The following is an 18,129-nucleotide window of genomic DNA, read 5'->3' on the forward strand; positions in this document are numbered from 1 at the left end:
CCAAAAGAAGAAGCACCAAATTACCGTAACTACTGAACTAGCACAGCTACCGTAAACACTCTAACAAACGGACAACTTCTGATATTTGCTCTACAGATCACACTTTTAATGCAAACTACCTTATGGATTTCCAGCTGAGTAATCAAGATAAATATCAAGATAGCTAGATTAAGCCATCATGTTGAGTCATTTATCAACTGACCAGGCATCAAGGCGTATAAGAGTTCTCATTATCCATTGTTAATCTTGCAGAATAGCTTCTCTTTTCTTTTACAGGTAATGATGTAAAGTAAAAAGAAAACAACTTTTGTGAAAAAAATTCAAAACCTTAAAAGTTTTTTTTTTCCCCCTAATTCAGTTCCAGAAGTTTCTTTGCTGGAAATCAGCGGAATTGATCCACTCAATTTTTCAGGCTGCACATCTTTACTCATGCAAATATTCCAGATACATAACCTGTTGTCTTGATTTCTTTTGACCAAGGATGAAGAACAACTGCCACTCTAGTTAGCAATTAATTTTGGAGAGCTAATTAACTGGATATTGAGGGTTATACCTGTACCTGAGTGTTTACTGTCAACTAGCTTGAAGACGCTGAAATATTGGTCATGTTGTTTTATGCGAAGTTACATTATGATACACATTTCACCAATATTGATGTTGAACTTGCCATTCCATTGTCTGTGTTTGAACTTTAATAACCAAAGGCATTGCTCAGTGTGGAATCAAACTGCACTGAATCAGAGAATCAACTCTTTTTGAAATCAAGTCGAGCCTAGGAATTATATCTCTTGTTTATAATCACAATAAAGGGTGGATTTGATTGGACTAATGTCAAAACAGAAGGCAAAATGATATTGTGTAATCCAGAAAATATGGTATATGTAAATGTGGAGCATATCTGTGTGAATATAAGTAATTAGTTGCAATTCAAATGAATGTTTATGTATGGTTTGAGGATGTGAGTAAAAGTACAGTATATCTGAACATGTGTGTGTGTGTGTGTGTGTAAGGCACTCAGGACAGCTCGCTCACGTTAAGAGGCATTGCTATGCCTGGTCTCATGTAGGGCACAGCGTGCACGGCTTTAGAGAAATCCGGAGTCAGCACTCTCCCGTTCTCCCCAATACTGCCTGTTATAGACAGCCTGGCCTTAGTGCGCATGGCCTCGGTGAACGTCATCTAAACACACACACACACACACACACACACACACACACACACACACACACACACACACACACACACACACACGCAAGCATGTCCAAAAAGGAATATGCATGCTCAGAAATAAAAAAAAAAAACATGTATAACCAAGCACAAAAAGGGGCAGGATTAAATTAAAAGAGCAAAGCAAGGACAAAGAAATCGGACCATTAAAGCAACAAGGAAGTATATAAAAGGTGCAAGACACACAGGCCACACACACAAAGAAAGAGAGAGAAAAAGAGAAACATAACAGCAGCCATCAGTTTCATATCGTTCATCCCATGTGAGATATTGCAGTATAGAGATGTGTGTACCAGATGGGGTGGAGAATGATTGACAGCTAATGGGTTTGTCTCGAGGCAGGATGGCACATCTAGATATTTATATCTCTATGCCAAGCCAAGGTGGCAGTCTGTAACACTAAGGACACTGTACACTACTGATTTCACCTCTCTAATCATCTTCCCATTCATTCAGTGTCTCATCATTATTATCCTTTCATCCATCCACAAATCTGTTCTTAATTGCCATCTTATTTCAGCTAGTCACTTACTATCATTCTGTTCCTGATCACCCACCCACCCATCATTCACTTAGAATCATCATCCGCCCATCCAACCAACCATTCACTCTCAAATCCATCCATCCTTCTATCCTTTCATTCATTTTCGGATTCATTCATACATCATATCTCATAATTAAATCCACCTATCATATTTCTTTGTCCATTCAATGCCATTTGTTCATATTCAATGCTTCATCCATTCATTCATCTATCCAGTCATATCCATCCATTCATCAATATAATTATTTCCATTTCTCATCCACCATTCATTTATCCAACCATCCATTCTTCTATCTACTAATCAAACCAGTTATCAATTCATCCATCTATCTGTTCACTTTCAAATCCAACCATCCTCCCATATATTCACTCTCAACTCCATTTATCATATCCATCCAGTTCATTCAGCCATTCTAAAATCCATCCATCCATCCATCCATCCATCCATCCATCCACCAATCTACTCAGACGTACCTACAATAATATACATCCACCAATCTACCCATCCATACATACATATATACATGAATGCATGCATAACATACCATCATATCCATCCACTCATCTATTTATTCATTGATTTATCCATTGACATTTAAGGGAATCCATCATTTAATTCAAATCCAGACATTTTTCCTTCTATTCACACTCAGCACCATCTATCCATTGTATAATTGTAATTATTATACATACGGGCCACTTCTTCCATGGAATAAAGACATTTATTTTTTTCACGGTCCAAATCCTGCGCTCTGATTGGCTGGTGAGCGGGTCCGTATCCTATGGTATGGACCCGTTACGGACCCCGGTTATGGACCTCTGGCGACTTGCTTGTTCACAACAACTACAAACATAGTAGCATTTTTTGTCAACATTTATCTTTTTTTATGAGATTTATTTATAAGATTATCAAAAATCTTGGGCGGCACGGTGGTGTAGTGGTTAGCGCTGTCGCCTCACAGCAAGAAGGTCCTGGGTTCGAGCCCCGTGGCCGGCGAGGGCCTTTCTGTGTGGAGTTTGCATGTTCTCCCCGTGTCCGCGTGGGTTTCCTCCGGGTGCTCCGGTTTCCCCCACAGTCCAAAGACATGCAGGTTAGGTTAACTGGTGACTCTAAATTGACCGTAGGTGTGAATGTGAGTGTGAATGGTTGTCTGTGTCTATGTGTCAGCCCTGTGATGACCTGGCGACTTGTCCAGGGTGTACCCCGCCTTTCGCCCGTAGTCAGCTGGGATAGGCTCCAGCTTGCCTGCGACCCTGTAGAAGGATAAAGCGGCTAGAGATAATGAGATGAGATCAAAAATCTTATAAATTTTTGCCAGCATTTCTCAGGAGAATAGCATTAATTTTACAGCATGGATAGCGATAACAACAGTCTTCACAGCGAAAGCAAGTTTTACGACCCTGAGGAAGAAGAAATAAAAGAAAACATTTCAGGAGAAAGCTAAAAACCTGTAATTTGCTAACACCAAGCAAAAACATGGCTGAATCCTGAATGACTTATATTTGTATAAACAGGGGACTACATAAGCGGCAAAATGTAGTTTTTTTTCCTGCCATGGAAGTGCACTTGTATACCGAGGAGGAAGCAATTTGCATTACAGCCATGAATGAGGATTCAAAATAGCATTAATTTTACAGCATGGATAGAGATAACGACAGAGTTCACAGCGAAAGCAAGTTTTACTACCCTGAGGAAGACAAAATAAAAGAAAACATTCATTTCGGGAGAAAGCTAAAAACCTGTAACTTGCTAACGCCGAGCAAAAACATGGCTGAATCCTGAATGACTCAATTTTGTATAAATAGGGGACTACATAGGTGGCAAAATGTAGTTTTTCCTGCCATGGAAGTGCACTTGTATACCGAGGAGAAAGCAATTTGCATTACAGCTGTGAATGAGGATTCAAAATGGCGGCTCGGCTCGGTTTTCCCTTTCAGGCGCTCTCGTTTTCTGTTAGAATTTGGTAAAGAAAAAAATAAATATATTATTTACCAGCTTAAGGTTGGTCCGTATGGTGAAATACTGTGACCTCGGCCCTGAATACTGATCTCGGCCCAGAGGGCCTCGCTCAGTACTTTCAAGACCTCGGTCACGGTATTTCACGATATGGACCTCCCAGCTGGTAAATAACATATATGTATTCTACTGTATTACTTTCTAGTGGGTTTATTGATAGCATGCAATATTTTTATCATATCACTTGTCCTACATGTATTACGCCACTCTCCTCAATGGAGAATGAGCATGCAATGTTGTTACAATATAGCACATTGTCAAAACAATTCAACGTCACACATAAGAGCTCATGCGAATATTAAATGAAAAAACTTTTCTGCTACACATGCCCAGAATCATTTCTTTGTCTGCCGGGAAAGAGAGAACACGAGGCTAATCCAGTGCTACTGCTAGGATTAGCAATGCTATAATTAAGCACGAAATAAATAAACTAAAAACTGAAACCGAAGACACGCTGAACACCTGAAAGGCTACCAAAACTTCATTATATATTCTTCACGCATATTTACAAGAGAAAAACATACCAACGGACATCAAAAAACTGGAAAAGAGACACACCGGAGATGTAAAACTTCCGTGCTAGCAAGTGACTGTGACAGATTGTACAAACATGGATATGAGGTTTGCTTTGTTACAGAAGACACTGAGAGAATTTTGGCTGCCAGGTCACTCCATTGTGTGTAGTTGTCAATGTTGATTTTAAAAGTAACTAAGTAAATTACATTGGGAAATTAATACTTAAGTCTGAATGAAAAATGCTGTGGCGAGTGTGCATGGAAGAAGAGTCTTGGGACAGAAATCTTAGCTTGTGCTACTGATGAATGCCACATCGGCTGGAAGGTGAATTCATTGCTGCGGTGATGAACACTACAGCAGCTGTAGGTGATTTCACTGCCATGCTAATGAACCCTATACCAGCTGTAGGTCACTTCACTGCCCCAGTAATGAATCCTATACTGGCTGTAAGTCACTTCACTGCCGCGCTAATGAACCATACACCAGCTGTAGATCACTTTACTGCTGCACTAATGAACCCTACACCAGCTGTAGGTCACTTCACTGCCATGCTAATGAACCCTACAGTGGCTGTAGGTCACTTCACTGCCGCACTAAGGAACCCTACAGCGGCTGTAGGTCACTTCACTGCCGCGCTAATGAACCCTACAGTGGCTGTAGGTCACTTCACTGCTGCACTAATGAACCCTACAGCGGCTGTAGGTCACTTCACTGCCATGCTAATGAACCCTACAGCAGCTGTAGGTCACTTCACTGCTGCGCTAATGAATCCTACAGTGGCTGTAGGTCATTTCACTGCCATGCTAATGAACCCTACAGTGGCTGTAGGTCACTTCACTGCCGCACTAATGAACCCTACAGCGGCTGTAGGTCACTTCACTGCCGCACTAAGGAACCCTACAGCGGCTGTAGGTCACTTCACTGCCGCGCTAATGAACCCTACAGTGGCTGTAGGTCACTTCACTGCTGCACTAATGAACCCTTTAGCGGCTGTAGGTCACTTCACTGCCATGCTAATGAACCCTACAGTGGCTGCAGGTCACTTCACAGCCATGCTAATGAACCCTACAGTGGCTGTAGGTCACTTCACTGCTGCACTAATGAACCCTACAGCGGCTGTAGGTCACTTCACTGCTGCACTAATGAACTCTACAGCGGCTGTAGGTCACTTCATTGCTGCACTAATGAACCCTACACCAGCTGTAGGTCACTTCACTGCCATGCTAATGAACCCTACAGCAGCTGTAGGTCACTTCACTGCCATGCTAATGAACCCTACAGTGGCTGTAGGTCATTTCACTGCCATGCTAATGAACCCTACAGTGGCTGTAGGTCACTTCACTGCCGCACTAATGAACCCTACAGCGGCTGTAGGTCACTTCACTGCCGCACTAAGGAACCCTACAGCGGCTGTAGGTCACTTCACTGCCGCGCTAATGAACCCTACAGTGGCTGTAGGTCACTTCACTGCTGCACTAATGAACCCTATAGCGGCTGTAGGTCACTTCACTGCTATGCTAATGAACCCTACAGTGGCTGTAGGTCACTTCACAGCCATGCTAATGAACCCTACAGTGGCTGTAGGTCACTTCACTGCTGCACTAATGAACCCTACAGCGGCTGTAGGTCACTTCACTGCTGCACTAATGAACTCTACAGCGGCTGTAGGTCACTTCACTGCTGCACTAATGAACCCTACACCAGCTGTAGGTCACTTCACTGCCATGCTAATGAACCCTACAGCGGCCGTAGATCACTTCACTGCCACACTAATGAACCCTACAGCGGCCGTAGGTCACTTCACTGCCATGCTAATGAACCCTACAGTGGCTGTAGGTCACTTCACTACCATGCTAATGAACCCTACAGTGGCTGTAGGTCACTTCACTGCCGCACTAATGAACCCTAAAGCAGCTGTAGGTCACTTCACTGCCATGCTAATGAACCCTACAGCGGCTGTAGGTCACTTCACTGCCGCACTAATGAACCCTAAAGCAGCTGTAGGTCACTTCACTGCCTTGCTAATGAACCCTACAACAGCTGTAGGTCACTTCACTGCCGCGCTAATGAACCCTACAGCTTTACATTTCACTTTACCTCGCTCATTTGCACTATTCTGCACTACCTCACCTTAATAGCCATTAGTTTATTGTTTATACTGTTATTTCATGTTTACCTGTATACCTCAAGTGCCCTTGACTGTTTATTTTATGTCCCTTTATATATATATATATATATATATATATATATATATATATATATATATACACAGTGGGGCAAAAAAGTATTTAGTCAGTCACCAATTGTGCAAGTTCTCCCACTTAAAAAGATGAGAGAGGCCTGTAGTTTTCATCATACCGGTAGGTATACCTCAACTATGAGAGACAAAATGAGAAAAAAAAATCCAGAAAATCACAGTGTCTGATTTTTAAAGAATTTATTTGCAAATTATGGTGGAAAATAAGTATTTGGTCAATAACAAAAGTTCTTCTCAATACTTTGTTATATACCCTTTGTTGGCAATGACAGAGGTCAAACGTTTTCTGTAAGTCTTCACAAGGTTTTCACACACTGTTGCTGGTATTTTGCCCCATTCCTCCATGCAGATCTCCTCTAGAGCAGTGATGTTTTGGGGCTGTCGCTGGGCAACACGGACTTTCAACTCCCTCCAAAGATTTTCTATGGGGTTGAGACCTGGAGACTGGCTAGGCCACTCCAGGGCCTTGAAATGCTTCTTACGAAGCCACTCCTTCATTACCCGGGCGGTGTGTTTGGGATCATTGTCATGCTGAAAGACCCAGCCACATTTCATCTTCAATGCCCTTGCTGATGGAAGGAGGTTTTCACTCAAAATCTCATGATACATGGCCCCATTCATTCTTTCCTTTACACGGATCAGTTGTCCTGGTCCCTTTGCAGAAAAACAGCCCCAAAGCATGATGTTTCCACCCCCATGCTTCACAGTAGGTATGGTGTTCTTTGGATGCAACTCAGCATTCTTTCTCCTCCAAACACGACAAGTCGAGTTTTTACCAAAAAGTTCTATTTTGGTTTCATCTGACCATATGACATTCTCCCAATCCTCTTCTGGATCATCCAAATGCTCTCTAGCAAACTTTAGACGGGCCTGGACATGTACTGGCTTAAGCAGGGGGACACGTCTGGCACTGCAGGATTTGAGTCCCTGGCGGCGTAGTGTGTTTCTGATGGTAGTCTTTGTTACTTTGGTCCCAGCTCTCTGCAGGTCATTCATTAGGTCCCCCCGTGTGGTTCTGGGATTTTTGCTCACCGTTCTTGTGATCATTTTGACCCCACGGGGTGAGATCTTGCGTGGAGCCCCAGATCGAGGGAGATTATCAGTGGTCTTGCATGTCTTCCATTTTCTAATAATTGCTCCCACAGTTGATTTCTTCACACCAAGCTGCTTACCTATTGCAGTTTCAGTCTTCCCAGCCTGGTGCAGGTCTACAATTTTGTTTCTGGTGTCCTTTGACAGCTCTTTGGTCTTGGCCATAGTGGAGTTTGGAGTGTGACTGTTTGAGGTTGTGGACAGGTGTCTTTTACATACATGTCAACCTTTGGTCAATCAAACCTGTATAACCAACCTCCAAAATCCGTATTTCCCTTATAAAATCCTTATAAGATGCAAATTAAAATAATTTACCTAAAATTTGAATGATAATTAACAATGATATATCCAAGTTACTTTTTATTCAATATTAATAACAATAAACCTTCAGAATGAATACAAAGCTCCAATGTTTGACAAAAACACAAAGTGTCACTCTAATGTTCTGAATTGTACTCCATGACAGCTTTTTTAGCAGTCTGCACCAATACCTCACTAGGCTGCATGTCACAGCAAGTGTCTGTGTTGATCTTGCCGGAATGCCCATTCAGAATCTTTTCAGTCGCTAGTGAAAGTCGCTCATGTGGAAATACGCTTTTCAAACAAAATGTTACTTCCCGGTTGGCGGGATTCTTGCAATGCGGTGTGCGCATGATCAAAAGTGGAACGAAGTCTCGCTACCACAAGATAACACACGATTTCATAAGACTCTTTACTGGCTGTCTGTGCTTTCTGTGGTGTACAGTACGTTTGTAAATGTTATGCGCTGTTTTATCATCGTGGGAATTGATTATAGCTCTAAATAAATATTGAAGTTTTTTTAAAGAATCCGTATAACTTTATTTGTATGCCCGTATACTACTGTGGCAGTTCGGAGCAGGTGGGTGGAGCACAGAGGACGGCAGGACAGAGATCAAGTTCCAATTTAGTATTTATTGTCACACTTTTCAGCATAACATTCACTCACAGACACACACACACGACGGGTGTCTGTTCAGCCAAGAGTCCTCTGCTCTCTGCTCTCTATATAGGGCGCGGTCACTGGGAAGACACACAAACACAGGTCAATTGCTCTCAGGTGTAGTGATTCTGCCACTCACCTTCCCTGACTCCGCCCTCCTGTCACAGACCGGCGCTTGACCACGCCCCCGCTGCCACATACCCCCACCGCCCGACTCAGGCCGGGCGGCTGTCCGGCCTGCAGCCGACTCCCCCCCCCCCCCTTGGCGGGAGAGGAAGTCCGCCACGACCATCTGCGCCCCCGGCCTGTGGACCACCTTGAAATTAAAGGGTTGGAGTGCCAGATACCAATGGGTGATCCGCGCGTTGGCATCTTTCATGCGGTGGAGCCACTGGAGGGGCGCGTGGTCCGAACAGAGGGTGAAAGGGCGCCCCAGCAGGTAGTATTGGAGGGCGAGGACCGCCCACTTGATGGCCAGACACTCTTTCTCTATGGTGCTGTAGCGCCCCTCACGCACCGACAGCTTCCTGCTGATATACAGGACGGGGCGGTCCTCCCCCTCCACCTCCTGGGACAAAACTGCCCCCAGCCCTCTGTCCGACTCATCGGTCTGCAACATAAAGGGGAGAGAAAAGTCAGGGGAGTGTAGAAGTGGCCCCCCACACAGTGCAGCCTTTACCTCTGAAAAAGCCCGCTGGCATTGCTCCATCCACTGGACCGGATCTGGTGCCCCCTTTTTAGTGAGATCAGTCAGCGGGCCTTGGGTACCAAGACCACCGGGCTGCTCCAGTCACTGTGGGACTCCTCGACGATGCCCATTTCGAGCATGGTCTGAAGTTCTTCCCGAACCACCTTTTTTTGTGTGTTCGGGTAGCCTGTAAGGGCAGCTACGCACTACCACCCCGGGGGCGTCTCGATGTGGTGCTCGATGAGGTTAGTGCGACCGGGCAGGGGCGAGAACACATCCGAAAACTCGGTCTGCAACTGGGTGACCTCCGTGAGTTGGGTCGGGGAGAGGTGGTCTCCACAGGGGACCGGAGAGGTACATGATGCCAATGTCCCTTTTTGAACCTCCGGCCCCAGCTCCGCCTTCTTCGGAACCACCGACACCAACGCCACGGGGACCTCCTTGTTCCAGAGTTTAAGCAGATTGAGGTGGTAAATCTGTAGCGCCCCACCCCTGTCCGTTTGCCTCACCTCATAGTCGACATCCCCGACTCGCCATGTGACCTCAAAGGGTCCTTGCCACTTGGCGATCAATTTGGAGCTCGACGTGGGCAGCAGTACGAGTACTTTATCTCCCGGAGTGAACTCTCTAAGGCGCGTACCCTTGTTGTACAGGCGGGCTTGCCGTTCCTGGGCCTGCCGCAAATTCTCCTGAGTTAGGTGGGTGAGTGTGTGGAGTTTTGCGCGCAGGTCCATAACGTACTGAATTTCGTTTTTGCTTTGTGAAGGTCCCTCCTCCCAATTTTCCCACAACACATCTAGGATGCCGCGTGGCTTACGCCCATATAATAATTCGAACGGTGAAAACCCCATGGAGGCTTGGGGGACCTCTCGCACTGAGAACAGCAAGGGTTCGAGCCACTTATCCCAATTACGTGTGTCCTCACTTACAAATTTTTTAATAATATTTTTGAGGGTGCAGTTGAACCGTTCTACTAAACCGTCCATTTGTGGGTGATACACGCTGGTGCGGATCGGCTTAATCCCCAATAACCCATACAGTTCGCGCAGTGTCCGTGACATAAACGTAGTGCCTTGATCAGTCAGAATCTCTTTCGGGATTCCAACTTGGGAGATGACGCGGAAGAGCGCCTCTGCAATACTGCGTGCTGAGATATTGCGCAGAGGCACTGCTTCCGGGTATCGCATTGCATAGTCCACCAGAACTAATATAAAGCGGTACCCTCGTGCATACCGATCTAATGGCCCGACGAGATCCATCCCAATTCTTTCGAACGGGGTCTCGATTAACGGTAGAGGGCGCAAAGGCGCTTTTGGAATGGCCGCTGGGTTTACTAACTGGCATTCGCGGCATGCTGTACACCACCTACGGACATCGCCGCGAATCCCCGGCCAATAGAATCGGGCCATTATTCGGGCTAGTGTTTTATCCTGCCCCAAGTGTCCAGCCATGGGATTAAAGTGAGCCGCCTGGAATACCAATTCCCGGCGGCTCTTGGGAATTAAAAGCTGCGTGACTCGCTCTTTAGTTTGAGTGTCCTGCGTCACTTGGTATAATCTATCCTTCATAATCACGAAGTAGGGGAAGGACGGGGTGGCGTTCGGCTGGAGCGTTTGACCATCGATTACTCTCACTTAGTCAAACGCATGCCGCAGAGTCTCGTCTCACGACTGCTCTAATGGGAAATCCACGAGGGATTCCCCAATAGAGAGAGGAGGAGCCGGCGGCTCCTCACTCTGACGCGGAGATGACGTAGACGGCTCTGTGACAGCTGCTCCCGCCAAAGCGACACCGGGACCTCCCCCTGTCAACTGGCAGGACCCACTCTCTACTAGGCGCGTCATTAAACCCCGAAATCCCGGCCAATCAGTCCCCAAAATTAAAGAGTGGGTAAGGCGAGGATTAACCGCCGCCTTCACTATAAATTTTTCCCCTCTGAAAATAATATGGACCGACACCAAAGGGTAGCGGTGAACATCCCCGTGCACACATAACACCTTCACCCCTCGTGCTCCCCCCAATGCCTCGTTTTGAACCAGGCTTTGGCGAATTGAGGTCTGATTACAACCAGAATCCACCAACGCCTGATATGTAGCCCCTTGGATACTCACCGGTATGCGATACGCTCCGGCCCGATTGAGGGCGGCCTCTGGCGCGTCGGGGATCCGAACCACCACGCCCACTTCCATTGCTGTGCACTGCTGTTGAAGGTGGCCCGGCTCCCCGCAGCGCCGGCAAACCGGCCCGGGCTTTCCCGCACCGGTGATCTGGGGCTCACTCACCTGAGGTGGGGGAGAGACAGACACAGAAGGGAGAAACGGGAGGGCACCGCGGGTGCGGCGGGCCAGCTGGGGTGGTGCCGGCCCCCGCCTCCGCGGTGGGGGAATGGGGCGAGGACGGGACACAGGAGGAGGGGGAGAGAGAGAGAGAGAGAGAGAGAGAGAGAGAAGAGGAGAGAAGAGAAGATGCCATCTGCTGTCCTGCCGCCGGGACAGCCGCCAAATGGTCCTCCGCCAGCTCGACTGCTTAATCCAGCGACGCCGGGCGGTGGCACCGGACCCACTCCGCAGTTCCTGCTGGCACGCGAGCAACGAACTGTTCCAGCGCTACCTGGTCGAGCATTCCTTCGGCGTCGCGGTTGTTGGCCCTCAGCCACCGCCAGCAGGCGTCCCGGAGCTGCTGGCCAAACGCGAACGGCCGGCCGACTTCCTCCAAGCGCAGCGCGCGGAAGCGCTGGCACTGCTGTTCTGCAGTGCGCCCCACGCGCTGGAGGATGGCCCGGCGGAGGTCCGCGTAGGCCAGCTGTGGTCGGCGGGGAGCTGTAGCGCGGCCAGCTGTGCTTCTCCCGTGAGTAGGGGGAGGAGGCGCGCCGCGCGTTGCTCCATCGGCCACCCCAAGGCTTCGGCGACTTGCTCAAAGAACGTGATGAACGCCTCGGGGTCATCCTGCGGGCCCATCTTGGTGACGGTGAGGGGAGACGGGCCCGCGGTAGGAGCGCTGGTGGGCCCCGCCGATGCGAGGAGGTGCCGGAACGCCTGTCGATCTTCTTGTTGGGCCAACACCAGGGCCTCGAACCGCTCTTCTTGCTCCTTTCAGAGGGTGAGTAGCGCCTGGTGCTGGCTTTGCTGAGCCGTGGCGAGGGCGTGGACCAGTTCAGCGAACGGGGAGGACTCCATGGGGCTGTGAGGCTGCTGTGCTCCAGGTCCCGGGTTTCGGCACCACTGTGGCAGTTCGGAGCAGGTGGGTGGAGCACAGAGGACGGCAGGACAGAGATCAAGTTCCAATTTAGTATTTATTGTCACACTTTTCAGCATAACATTCACTCACAGACACACACACACGACGGGTGTCTGTTCAGCCAAGAGTCCTCTGCTCTCTGCTCTCTATATAGGGCGCGGTCACTGGGAAGACACACAAACTCAGGTTAATTGCTCTCAGGTGTAGTGATTCTGCCACTCACCTTCCCTGACTCCGCCCTCCTGTCACAGACCGGCGCTTGACCATGCCCCCGCTGCCACAATTACGTTTATTGAATCAAATCCGTATAAAATATGGACATTCCATATAGGTTGACATGAATGCTTTTATACTGATAACAAGTTCAAACAGGTGCCATTAATACAGGTAACGAGTGGAGGACAGAGGAGCCTCTTAAAGAAGAAGTTACAGGTCTGTGAGAGCCAGAAATCTTGCTTGTTTGTAGGTGACCAAATACTTATTTTACCGAGGAATTTATCAATTAATTCATTAAAAATCCTACAATGTGATTTCCTGGATTCTTTCCCCCCATTCTGTCTCTCATAGTTGAGGTATACCTATGATGAAAATTACAGGCCTCTCTCATCTTTTTAAGTGGGAGAACTTGCACAATTGGTGGCTGACTAAATACTTTTTTGCCCCACTGTATGTGTGTGTGTGTGTGTGTGTGTGTGTGTGTGTGTGTGTGTGTGTGTGTGTGTATGTATATGCATGTGTGTGTGTGTGTGTGTATATATATATATATATATACACACACACACCTGTGAGTGTTTAGTCTATGTCTGTTTTCTTATCTAGAGTGCTTATACTGTTTATATTGTTTATTTCAGTTATTCTGTTTTTATTTATTGCATTGCCTGTTTGCACCATGGGTCAGAGAGGACTGAAATTTCATCTGTGCTGTATGTCGAGCATGTATAGCATATTTGACAATAAAGTTGACTTGACTTGTAGGTCACTTCGCTGCCATGCTAATGAACCCTACAGCGGCCGTAGATCACTTCACTGCCGCGCTAATGAACCCTACACCAGCTGTAGGTCACTTCACTGCCATGCTAATGAACCCTACACCGGCTGTAGGTCACTTCGCTGCCGTGCTAATGAACCCTACAGCGGCCGTAGATCACTTCACTGCCACGCTAATGAACCCTACATACTGTAGGTCACTTCACTGCCATGCTAATGAACCCTACACCGGCTGTAGGTCACTTCACTGCCGTGCTAATGAACCCTACACCGGCTGTAGGTCACTTCACTGCTCCGCTAATGAACCCTACACCAGCTGTAGGTCACTTCACTGCCATGCTAATGAACCCTACACCGGCTGTAGGTCACTTCACTGCCACGCTAATGAACCCTACACCGACTGTAGGTCACTTCACTGCCACGCTAATGAACCCTACACCGGCTGTAGGTCACTTCACTGCTGTGCTAATGAACCCTACACCGGCTGTAGGTCACTTCACTGCTCCGCTAATGAACCCTACACCAGCTGTAGGTCACTTCACTGCCATGCTAATGAACCCTACACCGGCTGTAGGTCACTTCACTACCGCGCTAATGAACCCTACACCGGCTGTAGGTCACTTCACTGCCACGCTAATGAACCATACACCAGCTGTAGGTCACTTCAGTGCCACGCTAATGAACCTTACACCAGCTGTAGGTCACTTCACTGCCGCGCTAATGAACCCTACACTGGCTGTAGGTCACTTCACTGCCACGCTAATGAACCCTACACCAGCTGTAGGTCACTTCACTGCCGCGCTAATGAACCCTACACCGGCTGTAGGTCACTTCACTGCCACGCTAATGAACCCTACAACAGCTGTAGGTCACTTCAGTGCCACGCTAATGAACCTTACACCGGCTGTAGGTCACTTCACTGCCGTGCTAATGAACCCTACACTGGCTGTAGGTCACTTCACTGCCGTGCTAATGAACCCTACACCGGCTGTAGGTCACTTCACTGCCAGGCTAATGAACCCTACACCAGCTGTAGGTCACTTCACTGCCGTGCTAATGAACCCTACACCGGCTGTAGGTCACTTCACTGCCGCGCTAATGAACCCTACACCAGCTGTAGGTCACTTCACTGCCGTGCTAATGAACCCTACACCGGCTGTAGGTCACTTCACTACCGCACTAATGAACCATACACCGGCTGTAGGTCACTTCACTGCCACGCTAATGAACCCTACAACAGCTGTAGGTCACTTCAGTGCCACGCTAATGAACCTTACACCAGCTGTAGGTCACTTCACTGCCGTGCTAATGAACCCTACACCGGCTGTAGGTCACTTCACTGCCGTGCTAATGAACCCTACACCAGCTGTAGGTCACTTCACTGCCGTGCTAATGAACCCTACACCGGCTGTAGGTCACTTCACTACCGCGCTAATGAACCATACACCGGCTGTAGGTCACTTCACTGCCACGCTAATGAACCATACACCAGCTGTAGGTCACTTCAGTGCCACGCTAATGAACCTTACACCAGCTGTAGGTCACTTCACTGCCGCGCTAATGAACCCTACACTGGCTGTAGGTCACTTCACTGCCACGCTAATGAACCCTACACCAGCTGTAGGTCACTTCACTGCCACACTAATGAACCCTACACCGGCTGTAGGTCACTTCACTGCCACGCTAATGAACCCTACAACAGCTGTAGGTCACTTCAGTGCCACGCTAATGAACCTTACACCAGCTGTAGGTCACTTCACTGCCGTGCTAATGAACCCTACACCGGTTGTAGGTCACTTCACTGCCGTGCTAATGAACCCTACACCGGCTGTAGGTCACTTCACTGCCAGGCTAATGAACCCTACACCAGCTGTAGGTCACTTCACTGCCGTGCTAATGAACCCTACACCGGCTGTAGGTCACTTCACTGCTGCGCTAATGAACCCTACACCAGCTGTAGGTCACTTCACTGCCGTGCTAATGAACCCTACACCGGCTGTAGGTCACTTCACTGCCATGCTAATGAACCCTACACCAGCTGTAGGTCACTTCAATGCCGTGCTAATGAACCATACAACAGCTGTAGGTCACTTCACTGTTGTGTTAATGAACCCTATACTGGCTGCAGGTCACCTCACTGCTGCACTAATGAACCCTACACCGGCTGGAAGGTAACTTGACTGCCGCGCTAACAGCGCCAACTTGCATGTAAGCTAGCGTGGCCTTCGAGAATGCTGATATGCTGATATGACGAGAGTGTGTAGGTATAATAATAATAATATTGGCTGGCTTTTTTCATGGTATGTCAGATATATTCCATTCAGCTACTCGTCTTCGAGTCGTTCAATATCATGCTAGGTGGATGGAATATATCTGATATACCACTCAATGCCAGCCGATATTATTTAATTATACAATGGACAGATAATTCATACAATCATATCCATCCACACTTCTATCCATCCATCCATCCATCCATCCATCCATCCATCCATCCCACCATCACCCATTATGCATTGTACACATTAGGGGTGGAACAGTATTAACAGTGTAATGGTAGACTACATGCCAAAAGTATATGGACACCCCTAATTATTGAATTAAGGTGTTACAGCTACACCCATTGCTAACCAGTACACAACATAAAGCACATAGGCATGCAGTCTCTATAGACATACACTGGCATTTGAAAAGGTTGTACTGACGAGCTTGGTGAATTTAAATGTGGCACTGTCATAGGATGCCAACTGTTCTATAAGTCCATTCATGAAATTTTTACCCTGATAGATCTGCCCTGATCCACTATCCGTGCTATTATAGTGAAATGGAAACATCAAGGACCAACAACATCTTAGCCATAGCATGATAGACCAAACAAATTCAGAAAGCAGGACCCCAAGTGCTGAAGCTCATAAAAAAAAAACTTATTTTCTGTTGCATCACTCATGATAGAGTTTCAAAGTGCCTCTGAAGGCAACATCAGCACAAGAACTGTGCATCAGGAGCTTGGTTTAACTCCATATTAATGCCCATGGTTTTGGAATGGAATGTCTGCCAAGCTCATATAGGTGGGATGGTTAGGAGCTCGCATATATATAGTGTACACCGATCAGCCATAACATTAAAACCACTGACAGGTGATGTGAATTTATCTCATTACAGTGGCACCTGTCAAGGGGTGGGATATATTAGACAGCAAGAGAACAGTCATTTCTTCAATGCTGACACCTTTCTGTTTTAACCAACATTAACATTTTCAGCAGTTTGTGCTACAGTAGCTCTTCTACTGGATTGGACCATATGGCCCATGCGAATCAATGAACCTTTGACACCCATAACCCTGTCACCGGTTCACCAGTTGTCCTTCCTTGGACCATTTTTGGTAAGTACTAACCACTGTATACCAGGAACACCCCACGAGATGTATCATTTTGGAGATGCTCAGTCATCTTCTTCTTTGTTCCATAGCCGGCAAGGGCACCAATGATGACCATCTAAAGCATTTTAAATTTGGTGGAGCCCATCCCTCTACAAGCTTGATGAATGGACAATTTAGAGTAACCAATTAGCATTACTACATGTCTTTGGACTGTGGGGGAAACCGGAGGAAACCCACGCAGACACGGGGAGAACGTACAAACTCCACACAGAAAGGTCCCTGTCGGCCACTGGGCTCGAACCCAGAAACATTTTGCTGTGAGGCAACAGTGCAAAATTGCGTTACCATGATGCCGATCCAGTCACCTAGCCATCACAGTTTGGCCCTTGTCAAAGTCACTCAGATCCTGACGCTTGCCCAGTTTTCCTGCTTCCAACACATCAACTTCAAGAACTGACTGTTGTCTTGCTGCAAAATTTGTCCCACCCCTTGACAGGTGCCACTGTAATGAGATAATCGATGTAATTCACTTTATCTGTCAGTAGTTTTTATGTTATGGCTGATCGGTGTATATTGTGAGAGGAAACCTGAGAATCTATTAACAGTTGGCGACACTATAACTATAATGCCATAAAATATGCAATTTCCATGTTTATTTTTATTGGCATCATTTGTTTAAACAAGTAGCCTACTTTTTGAAAAAGAAAAATCCAAGGCCGACGCAGCCTATTGTCTTCCTAGCTGACATTACCCTGCTAGATGGAAGCACGGATAGCTTTATCTTTGTTACGTAGACAAATTGGAACGGTGGATGTTAATTTCAAAATACCTGAATGAAATAAATTGTAGTTATGATGTGTTGTTTTTGTTTTTTCTACTGCTAATGCGCGTGTTCGCACGGCTAAGACTGTAGGAGACACTCACAGTGATATACGGAAAAAAAAAATTATTACCAGTTATTTTAGCATCCAGAAACTTTTTCATACTGTTCCACTCCTAGAATTTATATGACGTCACAAGATATCAAAACGTTGTACAAACGCGTACGTATATATTTTGTCACGAATGAACAGCAATGAATGCGGCAACAATGAAGCGACGAGGAAACACAAACAATGAAAGTTAAAAAAAAAAGAAAAGAAAATCTCTGCCATTCCTACCCACTAGATTTTAACACTCTCCAGCCCATACACGTTGTACCCTTCCTTATAAGTGGCAAAATTC

The 18,129-nt window shown here is 46.9% G+C and overlaps 1 protein-coding gene across 1 annotated transcript in view; it reads right to left on the reverse strand.

Moving 5' to 3' along the window:
* Positions 1 to 1,014: 1,014 nt before the first annotated feature.
* gria2a (glutamate receptor, ionotropic, AMPA 2a) overlaps positions 1,015 to 18,129 on the reverse strand; it is an 84,666-nt gene continuing 67,551 nt past the window's right edge. Inside the window, exon 16 of the mRNA XM_060915865.1 lies at positions 1,015 to 1,179. Coding sequence (XP_060771848.1) covers positions 1,015 to 1,179 — 165 coding nt within the window. The remainder of the gene's footprint in view (positions 1,180 to 18,129) is intronic.

The sequence above is a fragment of the Neoarius graeffei genome, chromosome 3 (assembly GCF_027579695.1).
Source record: "Neoarius graeffei isolate fNeoGra1 chromosome 3, fNeoGra1.pri, whole genome shotgun sequence".
Lineage (NCBI taxonomy): Eukaryota > Metazoa > Chordata > Actinopteri > Siluriformes > Ariidae > Neoarius > Neoarius graeffei.